At 35.1% G+C, this 19,442-nt stretch overlaps 1 protein-coding gene across 1 annotated transcript; it reads left to right on the top strand.

Annotated features, from left to right (window-relative positions):
• Nucleotides 1-558: 558 nt before the first annotated feature.
• LOC120634135 (facilitated trehalose transporter Tret1-like) lies at nt 559-19,236 on the top strand. Its single transcript, XM_039904538.1, has 11 exons — nt 559-701; nt 9,830-9,982; nt 11,960-12,162; nt 12,697-12,883; nt 14,451-14,615; nt 15,333-15,469; nt 15,672-15,764; nt 16,850-16,961; nt 17,617-17,731; nt 18,323-18,478; nt 19,104-19,236. The coding sequence occupies exons 1-11, from the start codon at nt 638-640 to the stop codon at nt 19,132-19,134; spliced, it is 1,416 nt and encodes a 471-aa protein (XP_039760472.1). The 5' UTR covers nt 559-637; the 3' UTR covers nt 19,135-19,236.
• Nucleotides 19,237-19,442: the final 206 nt, after the last annotated feature.

The raw sequence follows: 19,442 nt of genomic DNA, 5'->3' as shown, positions 1-19,442 counted from the left end.
CCATTTTTTACCCACATCTGCACTTTCTATCAAGTGAGTTTCTTCTTTATTTCCAAGGCTTCAAATTATCAAACGCCTGTTTACGGTTAATAGTGTCTTTGCAACTTTTCGCCAAGATCGGTTCAGCTCCTAAATATTCATCGGTAGCTTATTCGGTAAAAACTATTCTCCAACGGAAGCGGGTCAGGCTGAACTTCCGACATATATTAAGTATCTGTCCTATTTCGAAATACAGAATTTTATCACTTAACTTCAAAATTTCACAAACAAAAAATATGAAATATAAGACTTAATTTTTTTTAATAATACAAAAAAAATTCTGCAACTGACAACTTAGAATTTCAAATTCGGCTTCACATAAAACGAATAAGTTTTTTTGCTTTTAATTGCCAATTTCTTTTTCACAAGGAAGCGTTTTATAAAATACGCAAGCCAGGGGGTTTTTCGCAGATGTCAATTACGATCATTTAAAAAAAACAAATGTGAATGGCAAATTCTGCCTGAGTAAAACAAGTGCGCCTAGTCTTGTACAGACTAAATCGCAATGAGAGACTGAATACACGTTTAGCAAAAGTGCGGTTAGTAATAACAAAGTTTAAAAAGTTCGTGTTCGATTATTAAAGTTGAATAGTGAGTGATGTTTGATACGTTTGTGCAAGACTTCAAATTGCAATGGCGCCAATATTTGGCGGCATCTCTGGGTATGTTTTGTTTTTTTTTTTTACTTTTAGACCTTTTTTTCAGGCAAAGATATTCATCAATAATTTTTCAAGTCTGTTTAATACCTATCTAGTAGTTTCGTTTCACGTTCTTAATAAAACAAGCTTTCATAGATTCGGTCTGCCTCTTCTATCATTCTTAAAACCGGCTATGGCATGGAAACTAAATGGACGCAGGTTCAACCCCAGTTTTTTTTTACATGCAAAATAGACCTGTGTTGACATTATGCCTGATCGAACGCCTGGAAGATATCACATGGTTTGAATATAGGTACTCAAGTTACAATAGGTATAGCTTCAGTATAGCTACAGTTTACTGCACAAATAATTGCTTTATCCATTTATTTCAATAGATAAGATACCCTTTCGACTTCTGGACTACATTTTGAATAGTTAAACTAAGTAAGATTATGCGTTTGGTCTATTTAATGAACTAACTGATCGTCACGAGATAGCTTCGCGTTTAATTAAATATTGTCTATCTAATCCGTCACTTTGTCGGTCTGTGAGAGTTCTATAGTAGGTAATAATATTAAATCAAGTAAATTTTATGAAGCTGAAGAATGCTTTGTTTTTTGTCTGTTGGATGTCTTTGCTAGTTTTTGAGCCTGCTATGCGTTTTCGCGTTCCGGCACGAAGTCGCGTATACATATAAACCACAGAATTAAGAACATACAGAAACCGTTTACACGACTAATATTGGAACATCAAAAACTAATCTGATTTGAACTTTAGATTTTAACTTTAGAATGATTTCTCGAACAAACGGTTAGTCACTTCATACCATTTAGCAGATAGACAGTAATTAATGTTCTAAGCGTTCACAATAAAATGTGATAATGGGAAAAAGTTTGTAAGCTAGCAACATTCCACGGGTGTAAAGTGCGCGGGGTGTTTTAAGTGTTTTTGGACACAATACACTGCATACAATAATGGCTGAACGAGGATTCTGTATGTTTTTAATTCAATGATATAAACCTGATACGGCCTGGATATGGGCGAACACCACTAACAGGTTAACCAGATGAGTTTTCAGTCAAGGGCAACTGTCTGTGTTGAAACAAGAAAAAATGGCATAGCTTTAAAAAAATAACAAAAAACCCGTCTGTGGAACTAGTAGGAGACCGATTCCGATTTGTATATAACCGTGCACTGAAATAAAAAAAAAATCCTAATATTAATAAAAAATATTTATCCAACAGAGAGTACTGTTTTCAATTAGTAGCACAATTTAAAATAGATATTACAATTTCCCTCTCCTTTTCTATATTTTTAATATAAAAAGGTAGTTGTCAATTTATTTTGTTTTTTAAGCTGATGTATTTATCTGGGTGTGAAGTTTTTGTTGAACTCTTTGTTTGTTTTTTCGGGATAACGCTGATCGTTCGCATGTAATTTTTTGTAGTAGTAAATACTTTTTGTGACGGGAGCTCGTCCGGAGGATTACTTCCGCCACGGGTTTTTCCGCCAAGCAGCATCGCTGTGTTCCGGTCTAAAGGGCGTGGTTGCCGGCGTTATTACAATCAACCTACGTATTACCTACTAAAATAAACCTCTTATTGTTATCTTAAAGCATTAAATCGTTTCAGTATCTCTAATTAGTAGTATCCCCTTCCCCCCGGACCTCGGTATCGAGTAGACGTGCGATCATAGTGTAAATTTTTATATATATTAATATTAAATTAAATTGTGTTCAAAAAATAAATTTAAAATAATAGGAGTGCATAAGTGTTCAGGAGGTCTATTAGGAAGCCACAGGCCCCGTCTCAGCGGCGACGTCAGAGTTAAGAGTGTATGCGCCGCCCCTTCAGGACAGCCATCTTGCTGGAGGGCGTGATTCACTGCTGCGTAAGCGCCTCCTTCATTGAAGCCATCTTGTTCCGAGGCGTGGCCGTTAACGTTGACCTGCGCTGAGCTCATGCAACCCTGGTACCTGACAATTACTAACTGTAACGATTGTGACATTTGAACATCCAGACTTTTGTTATTGTTTGTACAGCGAATGGAGCACATGCGCATTTGATCTCTTAGTTGGGGTATTATAATGCCTGAGCCATACTTTCGACTGATATGATTGGTAATGCTTGTCCCACACTGTCGAGGAGTTCAGATTTGATAAACTAAATTACCTTCTAAGATTATCAAAAGTTAATATAACATAAATTAAAGGATTCAATATGAACAAATCATTCTCTGAATCTAACATTGCGGAAGATTCGCCTAACAAATCGGACTCAACATCAAGTTTTGTCTCATTGCGTAACAAAAGAAAGAGGGAAAAAGAGGACTTTAGTTTTGAATTCTCTGTATTCAAGGAGGAAATGAAAAGCTTGATACACTCTATGGTGTCCACAAATAGTGAAGAAATAAAGAAAATTACACCGACACTAGCAGACATTCAGCAATCAAATCGAAACATAGAAAATTCTATTGCATTTCTCACATCTCAAAATGAAGAATATAAAAAGAAAATTGAATTATTGGAAATGCAAGCGCAGGAAGATAGAAAATACATAACTATTTTGGAAGATAAAATTGAAGACATACAGAAAGGGATGAGGAAAACTAGCTTTGAAGTTAAAAATGTGCCGAGGAATGATAAAGAGACTAAGGAGGATTTGCTTGACATGGTAACTTGCCTGTCCAAAAACATTGATTGTGAAATAAGTAGGTCTGATATAAGAGACATATATAGAGTACGTCCAAGAAAGGAAGGACAAAGGAATACGCCTATAATAATAGAAACAATGTCAACAATAACCAAAAATAACTTCCTTAAAATGAGTAAGTCTTTTAATATAAAAAACAAGACAAAAATCTGTGCGAAACATTTAGGACTACGCCGTGAACCAGACACTCCGGTTTACATATCTGAAAACTTAACAGCGAAGGCCTCCCGACTATATTTTCTGGGAAGAGGGCTTACAAATTCGGGTCTATATAAATACTGTTGGACGTCTTATGGCAAAGTGTATGTGAGGAAAGACGACAATTCGCGAGTGATTCTGATTACTAACGAGGCCCAAATTCAAAAACTGCAACAAGAAGACTGACTATGCTTAGTGAATACAGTGTCAATCACTCTTATAAATTTACATTGTTACTACATCTATCTGATTGTATATAATCTTAAAACATGCGAGCTAAATATTTTCATACACACATCACTTACTTTACTCACACATATCTCTCAAAGGTCACATTCCATAACTTACAATTACAAATTACTACCAAAAATCACCCTATATAGTTTGCTATACACACCAAACATACTCAAACAATCTTTACCTAAAAAATCTATGTTACTACTCTGGAATATCATAGTTGTAACACATGAATTGCTGCTAAGAAGGACGTATATTACACTACACGAAAAATACTGTAGGCTAATCTTTAATCATACCGTGGTGACGAACACTTGCTTCACACGCATACAGGGAAAAACATTTCAAAATGGATAATACACTATCAACAGTGAATGAAATAGACAAAACTGAAATAGCTACTTCAATAAATTGCGATATCGAAAACTTAAATGAATATATACATATAAATAAAAAAGATTTAACTATTATCACCCAAAATATACGAAGTATATATAAAAACATTGATGACTTACAAGTAACAATATCAAATCTAAGGCATGAAATCGACATATTAATACTAACAGAATGCAGACTTGACGACAGTAAAAACTTACCTCAGTTAAATAACTATATATCATTTGCTACAGCTAATCGTCTCAACCAAAACGATGGGGTAGTAATATTTGTTAAAAGCAATCTTAATCCTAAAATAAAAGAAATTATCTTAGATCAAGCATCATGTGTTCAGATTGATATTTTTAATCATATCATACTAGGTATATATAGGTCACCTTCTAATACTAATACTGATAGATTTACTGAATCACTTAGAATGCACCTTGACATAATCAAAACTTGTAAAAGTATTGTAGTAACTGGAGATATTAATATTAATCTTATCCAGAAACCTAATGAAAGTTCCACAGATCATAAAAATAGACATAATTATCTAAATATGCTATCTACGTTTGGACTTTTACCAGGGCATATATTACCAACTAGAGATAATAGCTGCTTAGACCACTTTATGTTAAAACTGGACAGAAAAAAGATCAATGCTAGTGTAGCTGTCTTTAACACAACCATCACAGACCATCTTATGGTATTTTGTAGTTTAACTAAAATTAAATATGCTAGAGAGACTACTAAGAAGAAAACTTATATTGATTTTGACAAAGCTCTTATAACACTAGCAAATAAAAACCTATCTTCTTTACTGCAATGTGACGACCCGAACAGTTTACTTGAAACTCTAACTACTAAAATCACTGAATCTTTACAAGAAAATACACATACTATGAATTTACCTAAAAAACAAAGAACATTAAAACCATGGATAACTCATGGTATCTTACGCTGTATTCGTCATAGAAATAATTTGCAAAAACAACTAAAACGTAATCCAGATGATAACATACTTAAAATAACATTTAAAAGATATCGCAATTACTGTAACAATTTAATTAAGAAAGTAAAACGTTTACATGATAGGAAATTATTACTTGATAAAAATCCAAAAGTGCTATGGAACAATGTAAGAAATTTAACTAATTCAAAACCCAGTAAAACAACAAATTCCCAATTACTAGACATCGACCCATGTCCTGCAAAGGCAGTTAACTCGGTAAATAACTTCTTTGCTAATGTTGGACCAAACCTTGCTAAAGAAATTGAATCAAACAATCAATTATCACTCCTTCACAAATCAATAGAGATACCTAACGGTAATAATCAATTGTCATCCTTTGTTATCTTAAATACCGATCACGAAGAGGTAACTTCAATTCTCTTGAAGTTAAAATCAGACAGTGCTTCTGGTATTGATAACATCCCTACAAAGTTTTTAAAACGCTCAAAAGACTTAATAGTTCCCATACTCACTTATTTAGCAAATCTTTGTTTTACAAAAGGTGTTTTCCCTTCACTTATGAAGCAATCAATTATTACTCCTGTGTATAAAAATGGGGAAAAAACTCAAATCAATAACTACAGGCCAATTTCAGTATTAACGGGTATGTCTAAAGTAATGGAAAAATTAATTAATAACAGACTAATTCACTACCTAAATAAATTTAACATATTATCTACCTCGCAATATGGCTTTAGACAAGGGAAAAGTACGCAAGATATCATCTTAGATTTAACTTCGCGAATTACTGACCATCTTGACCAGAAAAATAAATGTCTAACTGTCTTTTTGGATCTAAAAAAGGCGTTCGATACAGTTTCTATCCCCATCCTTGTAAAAAAACTACATAACATAGGAATTAGAGGAAACCAGCTTAACCTGATGAAGGACTATCTAAGTAACCGAACTCAGCGCGTAAAAATAGACGACTATATCAGTTCTGATCTTGAAATGACCTTTGGTGTTCCACAAGGTAGTGTCTTGGGACCTACCTTGTTTTTAATATACATAAATGACTTATGTGATTTTAAAATAAATTCTGGACATATTTACTCTTATGCAGATGACACTGCTATAGTATTTTATGGGAAAACTTGGATAGAAGTTCATAGCGCTGCCGAAACAGGCTTAAGAAAAATATCAAGTTGGCTTAATGCTCACTTTCTCACACTTAACACTAATAAAACAAACTATATATGTTTCGCAATAAATAATAAAAGTCAACCAATTACATCAAATCTAAAAATACATTACTGTGACGACCAGAGCGTAATTTGTACGTGTCCTACCATTGATAAAATAAACTCAACCAAATACTTAGGCATAATTATTGACCAAAGATTATCCTGGCATTCCCATCTTGAATTAATATCTAGCAGAATTAGAAAATTAATTTGGATCTTTAAAATCTTAAGACATGTTGCAACAAATAAAGTTGTTAAACAAGTCTATACAGCTCTTGCTAAATCCATACTGTCTTACTGCGTTCCAATATGGGGAGGAGCATCAAAAATTAAATTCCTTGAATTAGAACGTAGTCATCGCGCCTTGTTAAAAGTAATGTACTGCAAACCATATCGATTCCCCACAATTGAGCTATACTCCATAGATAACTTGTTGAGTGTGAGAAAGCTATATATATTACAACTATTATTAAGGAGGCATAAAACAGTAACCATAGACATAAACACAAAGACGAAAAGAAGAATAAACATTAGAACAGGTTCAAATATTGTAAAAACTACATTTGCTAAAAAACAATATACTAGACAATCGACTTATATCTACAAGAAGGTAAACAGTTTATTAAATATACACTCACTTAATACTTACCAGCTTAAAAAGACTCTAACTGAGTGGCTTGGAAAACTAACATATGAAGACACTGAGGCATTACTCGAAGCAAACAAGTAAAATCCCAATCGCAACACAAACACTCACACACACACACACACACACACACACACACACACAAACACTCACACACACACACACACACACACACACACACACACAGAAACACACACACTCTCTCCCGGTTATTGATTTGATTTTATATATATAAGAATATATACACAGATAATACATATTATATACATTTTACGGAAGGCGGGACACCCTGGCACAAGTAAAATAATTACTTAAAAGGATGTCCCAACAACGGATAAATGTTAAATGTAAAACGTATTTTTTGAATAAAAATTTTTTCATTTTTAAAAAAAAAAAAAAAAATTACAGCATAGCTCATTACATACAAATTATTTGAACTTTTTACTTTTCTACTTCAATGAACTCCTCTGGAGTATATGCAGAGGAATGGTAATATTATACACATAACTAGCGGACCCCAGCGCCATCTGTCGGGCTGATTTGTGAATCTAAACCATCCAGGGTGCCACCCAAACGCATACCAAAAAATTCATTCAAATCGGTCCAACCGTTTAGGAGGAGTTCAGTGACATACACACGCACACAAGAAATATGTATATAAGAGATATACCTGTGACAGAGGTGTCAGTAGTTCCTCCTCTGCTCATTTCATTCCCGCCATTTTATAATTTTCTTCTTCTTTTAATTTATGGCTTTTCCTAGTGCCAAAACAGCACAATGCCATTTGCCAGTGTCAATTGATCAGTTGCCAGTTGCCAGAGTGAGCAGTAAATAACAAAAAGTTTTTTTCATAACTTCGCCCTGCAACAGTACTTGTTAGTCAAATAAACTATGTACGCATGAATTTTACATTCATTTGAAAATGCAATAAAGACAAAAATACAAAAATCATAGTTTTAATTTGTTAATTTTAATAAACTTACATAGATATTTAACATCCGACTATACACTGATATTAAAACAGACTGGACATTTTATAATTTTTCTACATAACCTTCCTCTTTGATCTGGGTTCCTGTCATTTTTAATTCCCATTTCAACTTATATCGACCACAGATTATGCATAATTTTGGCCAGTCAACTAAAATCCCTTTTTTTTTTTAAATAATGTATGTATGCAAAGGCAATTTTGCTAACATTACTTATATAAAAAAAATTGTGAATGGTACAACAGATAAATCCACGCGCCATTTTGCTTTACATACATTATTATCATAACTATAGTACCATACAGAGCTTATAAAACAAAGGGTCTCAACAGTAGGTACCTACAAGCTTCGTCCAAGGATATCAAGTTGCAGTTGGCTACAAGCACGAAACTGTATCCGCGTGAATATTAATAATTTATTATCTCAATTATTAATCAATTATATATACATACCAAGCACATACTACTTAAGTACATACATTCATATACTGACTGTTAACGTATTTTGAAACAAGACAATGTTCTATCTCAATGTATTAAAACTTAAAAGGTCACGGGATTGAAATTGATTGATTGCCATCTGTAAATGGACCAATACAAAAAACGTTTATATTTTTATTTAAAAAAAAACTCAAACTCCTTACACAAATCGTAATAGCGCCATCTATTATCTTATGTGAAACAGTATTGTAATTAAATCACGCTTTTTTACAAACAAATAGTAGTTAACTTTCCCGCCATCAAAATATAAGTAAATGTAGGTAGAAAATGACTGTTACAGTAACTTTATAGACTGGGTAACTAACCAAGCTTTTGATAACTATAAATTCAAATTTGCCAGATATTTTATAAAATTGATTAGAATTTTACAAATACCCTAATAATTATTAATTAGTTCATAGATAGTTTTCAAGAAACAAATAAAATTATATTTGATTAACAACCAACAAACAAAAAACAATGTTCATGACATTGAGTTGGTGGGTATTTTCATATAAATACGACTGCATTATCGATACACTTCAATCTAACATGGACTCGAACGATGCAAATATACCACATAATATGACATTTATGTGTTTGTTTCTTTTATCATCATCCTGAAACATTCCACTGCTGGACTAAAGGCCTCTGCTCTGGCCTCTGGAGGGTTTGCCATATTACCAAGCTCAGTGGCGTGCACTTCACACACGCGCAAAAGCACTGCCTACCCTAAAATTCATATACAGCTCGTAGCACAGGTGACGCTACGTCCATTCTCCGTTATGATATTTCCTTGTTCGCGTTCTGCCGTACGGCACCCGCCGGAAGAGAGACAGTTGTATTCTTCTTCTTTGGGTTAATGGCTTTTTGGATATTGGATAGAAGCAGGCGTTACTTTGCGGAAATCCATAATATATTATGAAAATTAAGCTTAATTTGCTATACCTACTCCCCGAACAGCTGGAGAATCTGTATGATTAAATTTATAATTTCTTCAATCCGTATACACCACATCAAACAGATCCTCGGCAATGTACCCTCTACGCACGTTTCGCTCCGAAACCGGAGTATCCTCAGGAGATGTTGGCTTTATAATGAATAATTGTTAAAAATTCAATATCTCCTGAGGATTAAGATGAGGCCACAATTTACTTCGCCATGTCAGCTGTATTCTGATCTGCGTAAACTCGTTTGATTCATTATCTACATATTATATAGATATATCAGTTTCCATGGTAACTAAATATCGTGACGCTTTCGTTTCATAGAGTTCACCAAAAAGTTTCACACCAAAAAACTGTGTTTTTTAATTCAGCAAGCTACGGCAGTCTGTGCACTGGCATGTCTATGGGCTGGACCTCGCCGGTGTTCCCGCAGCTAAGGTCTGACAACTCCCCCCTCCCGAAGGCGCCAACTTTACAAGAAGAAAGCTGGATAGGATCTCTACTAGTCCTTGGAGGATTACTAGGTAAGTACGCGTTTCTTAAATGCATTACAAAATCTTATACTAATATATGAAGCTGAAGAATGTTTGTTTGTTTACTTGAACGCGATGATCTCAGGAACTTCTGGTCCGATTTGAAATATTATTTCACTGTTGGATAGTCCATTTAACGAGGAAGGTTGTTATAATATATCATCACGCTATGACCGATAGGAGTATAGCATAGTGAAGGGGGGGCGGGGAAATGATAGCAGGGGGCATACTAGCTGTTGCCCGCGACTTCGTCTGCGTTTGATTTTGTCTTTTGATGTGGCACTAAATTTAGTTGTAGATCTAAAAAAAGTTAAAATATTCAGTATCGCTTAGCCTTGAATGCGGGGTTTGCTGCTGTCCGCTGAGGAGTTCTGTCCTCTATCTCCAACCACAGTTTGGACAAAATTAAACACATACTATATCTATAGTACAATAATAATTATTTAAATCGGTTATAATTTGTCGGAGTTATGGTTTAAAATCGTCAAACACTCATCCCCTCTTCCAAAGAAACCGAGCTTAATGTCGCGATAAAAAGTATTCTATATTACTTCTTACACTTTCAAGCATATGTGTACAAAATTTCATGAGGATCGGTTAAGTAGTTTTTGCGTGAAAGCGTAACAAACAAACTTATATTCACATTTATAATATTAGTAGGGATAGGGATAGGGATAGGGATGCTGCCGCTAACATTTTTTAGAACTTTTAAAGGGCACCAACTTTTGTCATACATGATTTTATGCAATTAAAATGTCACTTGCTTCAACTGTGAAGGATAACATCGTGAGGAAACCTGCATGCCTGAGAGTTCTCCGTAATGTTCACAAAGGCGTGTGGAGTCCACCAATCGCCACTGAGGCAGTGGGGTTGACTACGGCCTTAACCTCTTCTCATTGTGGGAGGAGACCCGTGCCCTGTAGTGGGCCGGCAATGGGTTGATATGATGATGATGACGTTTAATGTTTTAACCTACCTACACATGGAGGAAATAAATATCGCCATCTAGCTCCAAAGTAAGCGTAGCTTGTGTTATGGGTACTAAGAAGTCTAATTAATATTTTTATGAATAACTAGCGTATTCAGCCCGCTTCGCCGGGCTAGATTTTGCTTTATTTTATTTAAACAATAAACTTACATCATTAAACTTTTAATTTAAGTCTCATAATATATTAAATCATTTATTTCTCTCCGTATTCATTCTCTTCTATTCTCTCCTGGAGCGGGTGAAGATCTACACCCATGTACACCCAACAATAGAATATCATCATAGTAAATAAAAGCTGTATTTGACAGTTTGACAGTTCAAAAATAGGAGTGCTCCGATCGTCACCAAACTTTACAGGATTACTCGCCAGGTCAATCCGGAGATTCATTCTGAAAGATTCATTGAAATCGGTCCAGCCTATACGGAACATACCCACACACTTTCTCTTTTATATATATAGATAGATAGATATACACACAAATACTTATAATATTCAGATAAACACCAAGACTTTTATAAATTAAAAATGCGTATAAAAGTTTTTGGAACCGACAGGATTTGAACCTGCGACTCTCTGGCAATCGCGGCCTGAGTGCTTTCTCCAATTAAGCTACGGTTTTCTACCGTCGATGCCGAAATTAGTATGCCTTTCACATCAGTCTTATAGCGACTGTAGCATCATCTAGTAGAAAACATTGCAGTTTCAACTTTTTCAAAGGTCCATATTACAATGAACCACGTTTGAAACAAGAGATGACACATTACTTTTTTATAATTTTCATTAGTGATTTTTTGTATGTATGATATGTGTAGGTAAAAACACTAATAAAAATTATAAAAAACACCAAGATACTGAAAAACATTCATGTTCATCACACAAATATTTTCCAGTTGTGGGAATCGAACCCACGGCCTTATACTCAGAAAGTAGGGTCGCCGTCCACTGCGCCAATCGGCCGCTGAATTCAAATGTGTTGCAGGACCGCTGATCACTGTACCACTATCAAACCGCATCGGCCGAAGATGGATCATCATAATGTCGAACATTCCACTACTGCTGGGCTGGTTGCTGGCCGGAGTGGCGAAGGACCTGCCGACTCTCTACGCTGCCAGGATCATGTGGGGGTGTGCTACGGGAATGCAGTTTGCAACAGTGCCCCTGTACATCGGAGAGATCGCTGAGGTAAGTTACAAAGAAAGGGAATCGCCTATTCTTAAATTTCAGTTCTTATTTATTTATTTTTTATTTATGCACTTTATTTGTACACCACAAATAAAAAAAAAATACAATGGACACAACAAAAATAAACTTAAAAAGTAGGATACAAAGGGCGGCCTTATCGCTTAGTAGCGATCTCTTCCAGGAAACGATTCTTGTTGGATGATAAAAGATTTTTTGTCGATCTCCCTGGCGCAACTGTGAGCGTTGTGAAAGCCCGAGGTCCCGCGTTCGATCCCAGCAGGGGCAATTCGGGAATCAATAATTTCTGAATTTTCTCTGTTCTGGTCTTTTTCACATAGAAGCTATCCACTCGCGCCTTTGCGAACATCCCTGATGCGCTACAAAAACAAGGCAGCCCCACCCTAAAGGCATTATTGTATTGCACAATTTTACGATTACGCCATATTTATTTCCTTTAATAAACCACGCTTGATAATACAAAAGTTTCGATGTTTCAAATTCTACCGGGTGCTACTGATCAGTTTTATTTTTTAGGACAAAATCCGCGGCTCCTTAAGCGCGCTGTTTCTTCTGTTCATCAACGTGGGATTTCTCCTGGCTTACGCTATCGGACCCTTCTCCACGTACTGGGGCCTCACCGCCAGCGGTGGTATACTATCGCTGTTCTACATACCTTTCACGTGGTATATACCTGAGACGCCCTTCTTCTTGGTTTTTAAAGGTATGTTAAATAACACTAATGATTTAAATTATTTATTTTCTACTTCTATTTTAGGTTCTGAAATATTTGCTTATTTTATGGCGTGTTTTCAAATAATATTCAAAATCCATACATCCATCAAGTAGTAAAAGTTACTTTAAGTACTTCGGAAACTCAGGTAGAGGTTCTGTGTGTAGGGTCTCTAACTCAGATTCCAAAGGCAGAGTTTACGTATGAACCATCCAACTTACGTCAAAATCATAAGTTAAGTAGATACTTGGAAGAAGTATTTTCAACTTTCTGAATAAACGGTGTTGAAATGAATGTAACTATATTTAGATACAGAAATATTAGTACCCAGTCAAACTTACCTGACCTATACACAAGCTTTTGGCGAACCTCAAAAAGGCTAAATCAGGCATAACCATATTTAAAGTATAAGTAACTCAATACAACACTGAATAATTTTGTTTTTCTGATGTTCTAATTAGGATGCTAATCAAGTTTCTATTTTGGTATCCTCATTAAGTATGCAAACTTTTTTGTCGTTAAAAATACAATCTCACTGTAGTTTTTGTATTGGTAAATAATTGGTTGATGGTAATTCAAGGTTCATACAAGAAACATTCAATAAAAAGGTCCAAGCTATTATTCAATCAAGAAAGAGTTAGAATTGGATTAAGATATTTATATTTTGCAAAAAAAATAGTAAAAGAACGCATTATCTACCTTAATAAAAATAGTAACGGCAATTATCAAGATTGTTTTGTATATTTAACTTTTAAGAAAAACTTTTTATGATTGTTTGCAGTTTCCTTATACGTTATAATTTTTTATTTTTTTTTACTTTAGTTGTTTCTTTTGAGGTTATTTATCCCCGACTTTGTTATTTTTTTGAAATATATTAGAGTGTCCACATTACATGCATCTTCATTTTCTTGCCTCTTTAATAAAAAAAACGCATGTCTTTCGTGTAGAGTCTATACTGTATGATAGTTCATGATGCAGAATGAAAGTAGCTTATATACTCACCATTTTTGAAAAATTTATCAGTTTTTACCATAAACAAAAAACAACATTTTAAATAATATTGTACGAATCGGTACCAGACTCGTATGCAGTTTTTACAAGCCTTTTTTAAACTTGTTTCGTTCTTATGTCTTTGTAATCTCAATAATAAAAATTTGCTGTCGTCGGATTTGCATATTTAGGTACATATAAGTATTCAACTGGGTTTTGACTCTACGTTACTATGTGACTTCCATTATAATGCTATTAGAAATAGCATAATAGAATATTACATGGAGCATCTGGTTATGGAGCCTCATGGTATGCCATGCTAGCTTGTTGATTTGTCTCCATTTGTCTCCATGAGATCTCCGCTTGTTGACCCTTCGAGTTTGTCTTCGTACTTGTCTTGAACTGAATACGGTGCTATCGAAGAATAATAAACATTAAAAAAGCTGATTCAGATCAATGAATAAGAAGATTCTTTTTTTTAGATAAAACTATTGAGATAAATAAAAAAACCCAACAAACCAATATACCTATCAAACTTGAAAGATTCCAAAATTTAATTTTACAACAGGCAGAATCGATGAAGCATCCTCAGTGCTGCAGAAACTAAGAGGTCTTCCTAAAGAAGCAGTGGCTCCGGAGTTAGAAGGATTGCAGTCTATGGTAGCTAGGGAGTTCAAAGAACCAACCAGAATCAGCGATTTGTGGGCTACGAGAGGCAACCTTAAGGCTTTAGGTAAGCATCTTTACCATAATTATAGGTGCCAACTTTTGGATGGATGGATGTTTGTTCCTTAATCAATGATTAAGGAACAAACATCCATCGCCATAGATGAACGCCGCTGTTAGATAATAGTCTCAAATATCACCTAGTTATATGTACTTATTTGTATCTTTATATTTTGGTATTTTTGTGTATCAACACTCTTGGCACTATCCAGTTCTCTTGCTGTAAGTCCTATCTACAAAGGTTGCCTGCAAGAGATTGCTTGCAGCAATAAGGCCGCCTTTGCATGTCTACATTGTGTACTGTATACTGTTTCTTTTCCTGAATGTTATACGTGCAATAAAGTGTTTCTTCTTCTTCTTCTTCTTCTTCTAGCTCATGATTTATCAGTGACCACTGGTCAGAGAATTATGTAGGATACACATCAAAATTTCCACGCGAGCGACAATTAACTAGATGTTGTATTACGGTAGGTTATTTAAACAAAATGTAATGTTCTACAATTTAGATTTTTATGTCTTTCCTGAGTTACATGCTTATTTGCAAAGGAAAGGCTTCTTTTACAAACTTTAATCGCGATGATATACACCTTCTTTTCCTTTCTGCGATTATTTTTTATACAAGGCATTACAAATTCGGTCTTGTGACTTAAAGTATCGCTTATACTTTGCACAGCACTAACATATCAAAAGAAAACCACAAATTAATCAAACCTTTTATTTTCAGGCATTTGCGTGTTTCTGGCAATGTTATTACAGTTGTCAGGTATTGACGTCCTTCTGTTCTACATGGAAGAGTTGCTCGTGAAGATCGGCACGAGAATATCTGCGGCCGATGGTACCATCATTATGGGTGTTGTTCAGGTATATTATTATCATAAAAACCGATAATCTTGAGAATTTCAAATTCTAATTATTTACATTCATTCATTTATTTTAGGGGTTCGCCAAGGAATGCTCGTAGATCCTATAGTTTTAAGCGTTTATAAAAATGGAAAAATACTTAGCTTCCCATTATTTCTTTGTATTAATTATAATTAAACATATCATAAACATATTTTTTCAGGTAGTCACAAGTTGTATTACTCCGTTGGTAGTTGATAGACTTGGAAGAAAACTGCTTATGTGGACAACATCACTGGGACTCACTATATTTCTGGTAAGAATGATGAGTACTTTTTTTAACACGCTTTTATTAGCTTCACCTGTATGTTTGTAACCGAATTCTTTGGACGCTATTTTGATCCACTTTAAACGGTCAGATTTCTTTCAAACTTTGTAGTAATATCGAGGACCGATGACAATACACTAATCTGAGAAGATTATTCCAATTTTCAATAAGGTTTTTTAGTTTTTTCGAACTATTAATTACAATTACTACAGCGCCATCTAGATCTAAATGTAAAAAGCCCCACGCTTTTTTTACAATATTTTTTTATTTTTTTATTCACAATACTATTAATTTATATTTATTGAAATCTTTAACACTATTCTTAATTTGAATTTATTAATATTTATTTTCTATTTTATAGTTCGCTGAGCTAAGCGTGATTTTTAGTTTTTTTAAACTAATATTTATTCAAAAAGGACTTTATTTAGATATTACTAAAACATTAAGATATAGTACTAGTCGCATATATAACATAATTCTGGATATATAATAATGATAGTTAAGTTCCAAACAAAAAATAAAGATCTTGATTGAATAATTATTATTGTTTGAAAGATTCGACAGTCTTCTTTCTAGTCAAATTGGCTGTTAAAAATTTGATTTTTTACATAGTAATAATCAACGAATATTCAATCTACGGACCAAGCATATGGTCCACCTGATGATAAGTGGAAAACCATCGCTAAAAAATAAAGCAACACTTTGCAGGGCATGCAAGGAATAAGTCACGAACGTTCCGCCCTATGTCCAGCGTCTTCGAAGCTTAGATGTTACGTTAAAAATATGCAGCTATACTGAGCCAGCTCCTTTGTCACACATTTTTTTTTTATTCTTTAACAAATTTATGAAACAAATTTAACATTTTACACAAATGTGTGACAATAAAGACGATATTTCTTTCTTTCTTTTCTTTCTAAATGTGCCTTTAATTAAACCGGCAACCAGGGCCTTTCAACCGGACAAAACATAGCAACAATGCTACTTAGCGGCAGTAATAAGCATGACGGTGCTAAGTAAAAAAAATTTAACTTTTTGATGTATTTCGTTGGAAAATAACATTTACATAATTCTAGGGAATAATAGGGATTTACGCCCTTTTGGACTCCCATTTCAAGTACAACGTGGAGCCTTTCGCTTTCATACCGCTCCTTTGCCTCATCATATATATGGTACTCTTTACGCTCGGTAAGTCTTACCTTTTTCATTTATCCCTATATTATTATTTCCTGGGGGTGTTCCTTCTGTAATACGTATACGTACGTAATGCGTATACGTGGCCTCCATTTTCACTGGGAATGTATCAGATACTTTTGTTGAATTGCAGGTTTCCTTGCGATGTTTTCCTTCACCGTTAAAGCAAGTGACATTTAAATGCTTTAATTAAAATGTTCTCATGTCCCTCATGTTCTGATTTGTTTACACGACCACCCAAAAACGTTTTTGGGGTTTATGTACCAAAACGAATTAAACGCTTAAATGGAAAATGATACCTAATGCTGGAAAAGAGCAACTGCTGAGTTTTGTGTCTGCTTCTTCTCGATAAAATCTGCCTTCCGAACCAGCGGTTGTCAATAGAGTGCATAAAAATAGGCGCACTTGAAATTTAAATTTTGAGCGGTTTTATTAAACTGCAATTCTTTGAACATCATCTATACCCGGAGTAAAGGCCTTTTCCGACGACTTTTTTCGGTTGATTGTACGACGCCCGCGGGAAATAAAAGGGCAGTGAGTGGTGACAACTGTATTCTGATCTTCCGCCACCACACGGCACTAATCAAATGCAGAACAAAATGGGATGGGTTTTTGTTACATTTTTTATTTTTAAATATTTCTAACACAGGCGTGGGCCCGGTACCCTGGATCCTGGTAGCAGAAATGTTCCCTGTGAGGACGAAATGCTTGGCGAGTGGGATAGCCTCCTTCATGTGCTGGATGGCTGGATTCGTTTGGACGAGGTATTTACTCACACATTTACCTTCGAGTCACGTTTTCTAGGACTCAAGAACCAGTTAATATTTGTACAGGACCTTTTGAAAATATGTTTCTTAAAAAATTGCACTTTCTCCAATTTTGTTTTTTCTTTCCCCACTTTCTTTCTTCTTTCTCTCATTTGTGAATGATATGAAGGAATAAAATCTAAAAGCCGGTTACTGAGTAATTTGTTTGTGCGAGCTTTGACTGGGTTGATTGACCGTTGTTGTTCGATCTTAATAAACATATAATATCATTTCAAAATATATCGAGTTGCGAATCTGGAGTGATAATAGGCTGGGCACATAGCTCGGACAACCGTCGGACGTTGGGGTCCCAAGGTGCTGGAATGGCGATCTCGCACCGGTAAGCGCAGCGTTGGTAAACCCCCGACGAGGGTGACGTATAACATCAAGCCGCACACACCGTGGTATTTGTATAAGAGACTTCTGTGGGGAGTTCCCTACAGAAGACCTATGCCCAGCAGTGGTCATCCAATGGTTTACGTGTTTTTCAATATATCTATTATGAGCCTAGACCAATTTCAAGGTATTTAAAAACTCTGTTTCCCATAGGTTTTTCCGCGACGTTGCGGCGTCATACGGCATCTACACAGCGTTTTGGGTGCTTGCCATCTGCTGTGGTTTGGGATTCATATTTTCTATCAGCCCGTGGCTGCCGGAGACCAAGGGAAAGACCTTCGACGAAATACAGGATATGTTGAATAATAGGTAAGGATCATCCTCATCATCATCAACCCATTACTCACTAAAGGGCACAGCTCTCAGAATAAGAAGAGTTTAGGCCATAATCTTGTACATTGGTGGACTCCATACGCATTAGAAAACTTTCTGGAAAACCCTTCCAAAAAGTAAAGCTGAAGTTCTCACCGCTCCAGAATTGTAATTCTACATACTCGGTCGAGTGTGGTATAACTGCTTCATTGCTCTAGTGGTGAACATATCCGACACCGGATCACGACGTCCAGGGTTTGATCGCTTGATCGGGCCAACAAATAGTATTTAATGTAATCAAGAAATTCTTATAACCCACCCGGAGTTTGGCGACTAGCGGTGATTCACTCCCGTGCCTCGGAAAGAACTGCCTGTCGGTCTAGGGCAGGATATCTCTCGAGTCGTTTCGGAGCTACCGCTGATAGTATATGAATTAGGGCATGGAGAGTGGATATCTTCCGCATAGTTGGACAATCTATGACGAGATTGACCACCGTGGCCCAAAATAAGTGAGGAAAAAAAAAGTGTAGTCTCATCTGGAAGATCTTTAATTAATTAATATTCTTAGATACGCTATTACTATTCTGTACAAAATATACTTTCAAAATATACTTTTTTTCAGGAGTAAGGAACCGAAACCTGTGCCAGTTTAGTTTTATGATATATTTATTTCTGTAATCATAATTAACAATTTGTTTAAGTGATATTTTAAGATAATGTTAAGGAAGTCATACTGTTTATAATTTAGGGGCCACTTTCGACGTACCAAATTCATAATGACAAAGTGTTATAAATAAAAAGTGAAAACTCATTATTAGTTACTCATTTCTTTACTTAAAATATGGTCCTTGGAGCCGGATATTAAAAATAGTATGTTGTTTCATGTAGAACTTTCTTGGCGTATGCTACTTCTGAACTAGGGCTTTGTGGGTAATATAAACGTAGATACAATGGGGCTTCG

This window comes from Pararge aegeria, chromosome 23, assembly GCF_905163445.1.
Source record: "Pararge aegeria chromosome 23, ilParAegt1.1, whole genome shotgun sequence".
NCBI classification, from domain to species: domain Eukaryota; kingdom Metazoa; phylum Arthropoda; class Insecta; order Lepidoptera; family Nymphalidae; genus Pararge; species Pararge aegeria.
The sequence above is the reverse complement of the archived record's forward strand: the minus strand, read 5'-3'. Positions and strand labels throughout refer to the sequence as shown.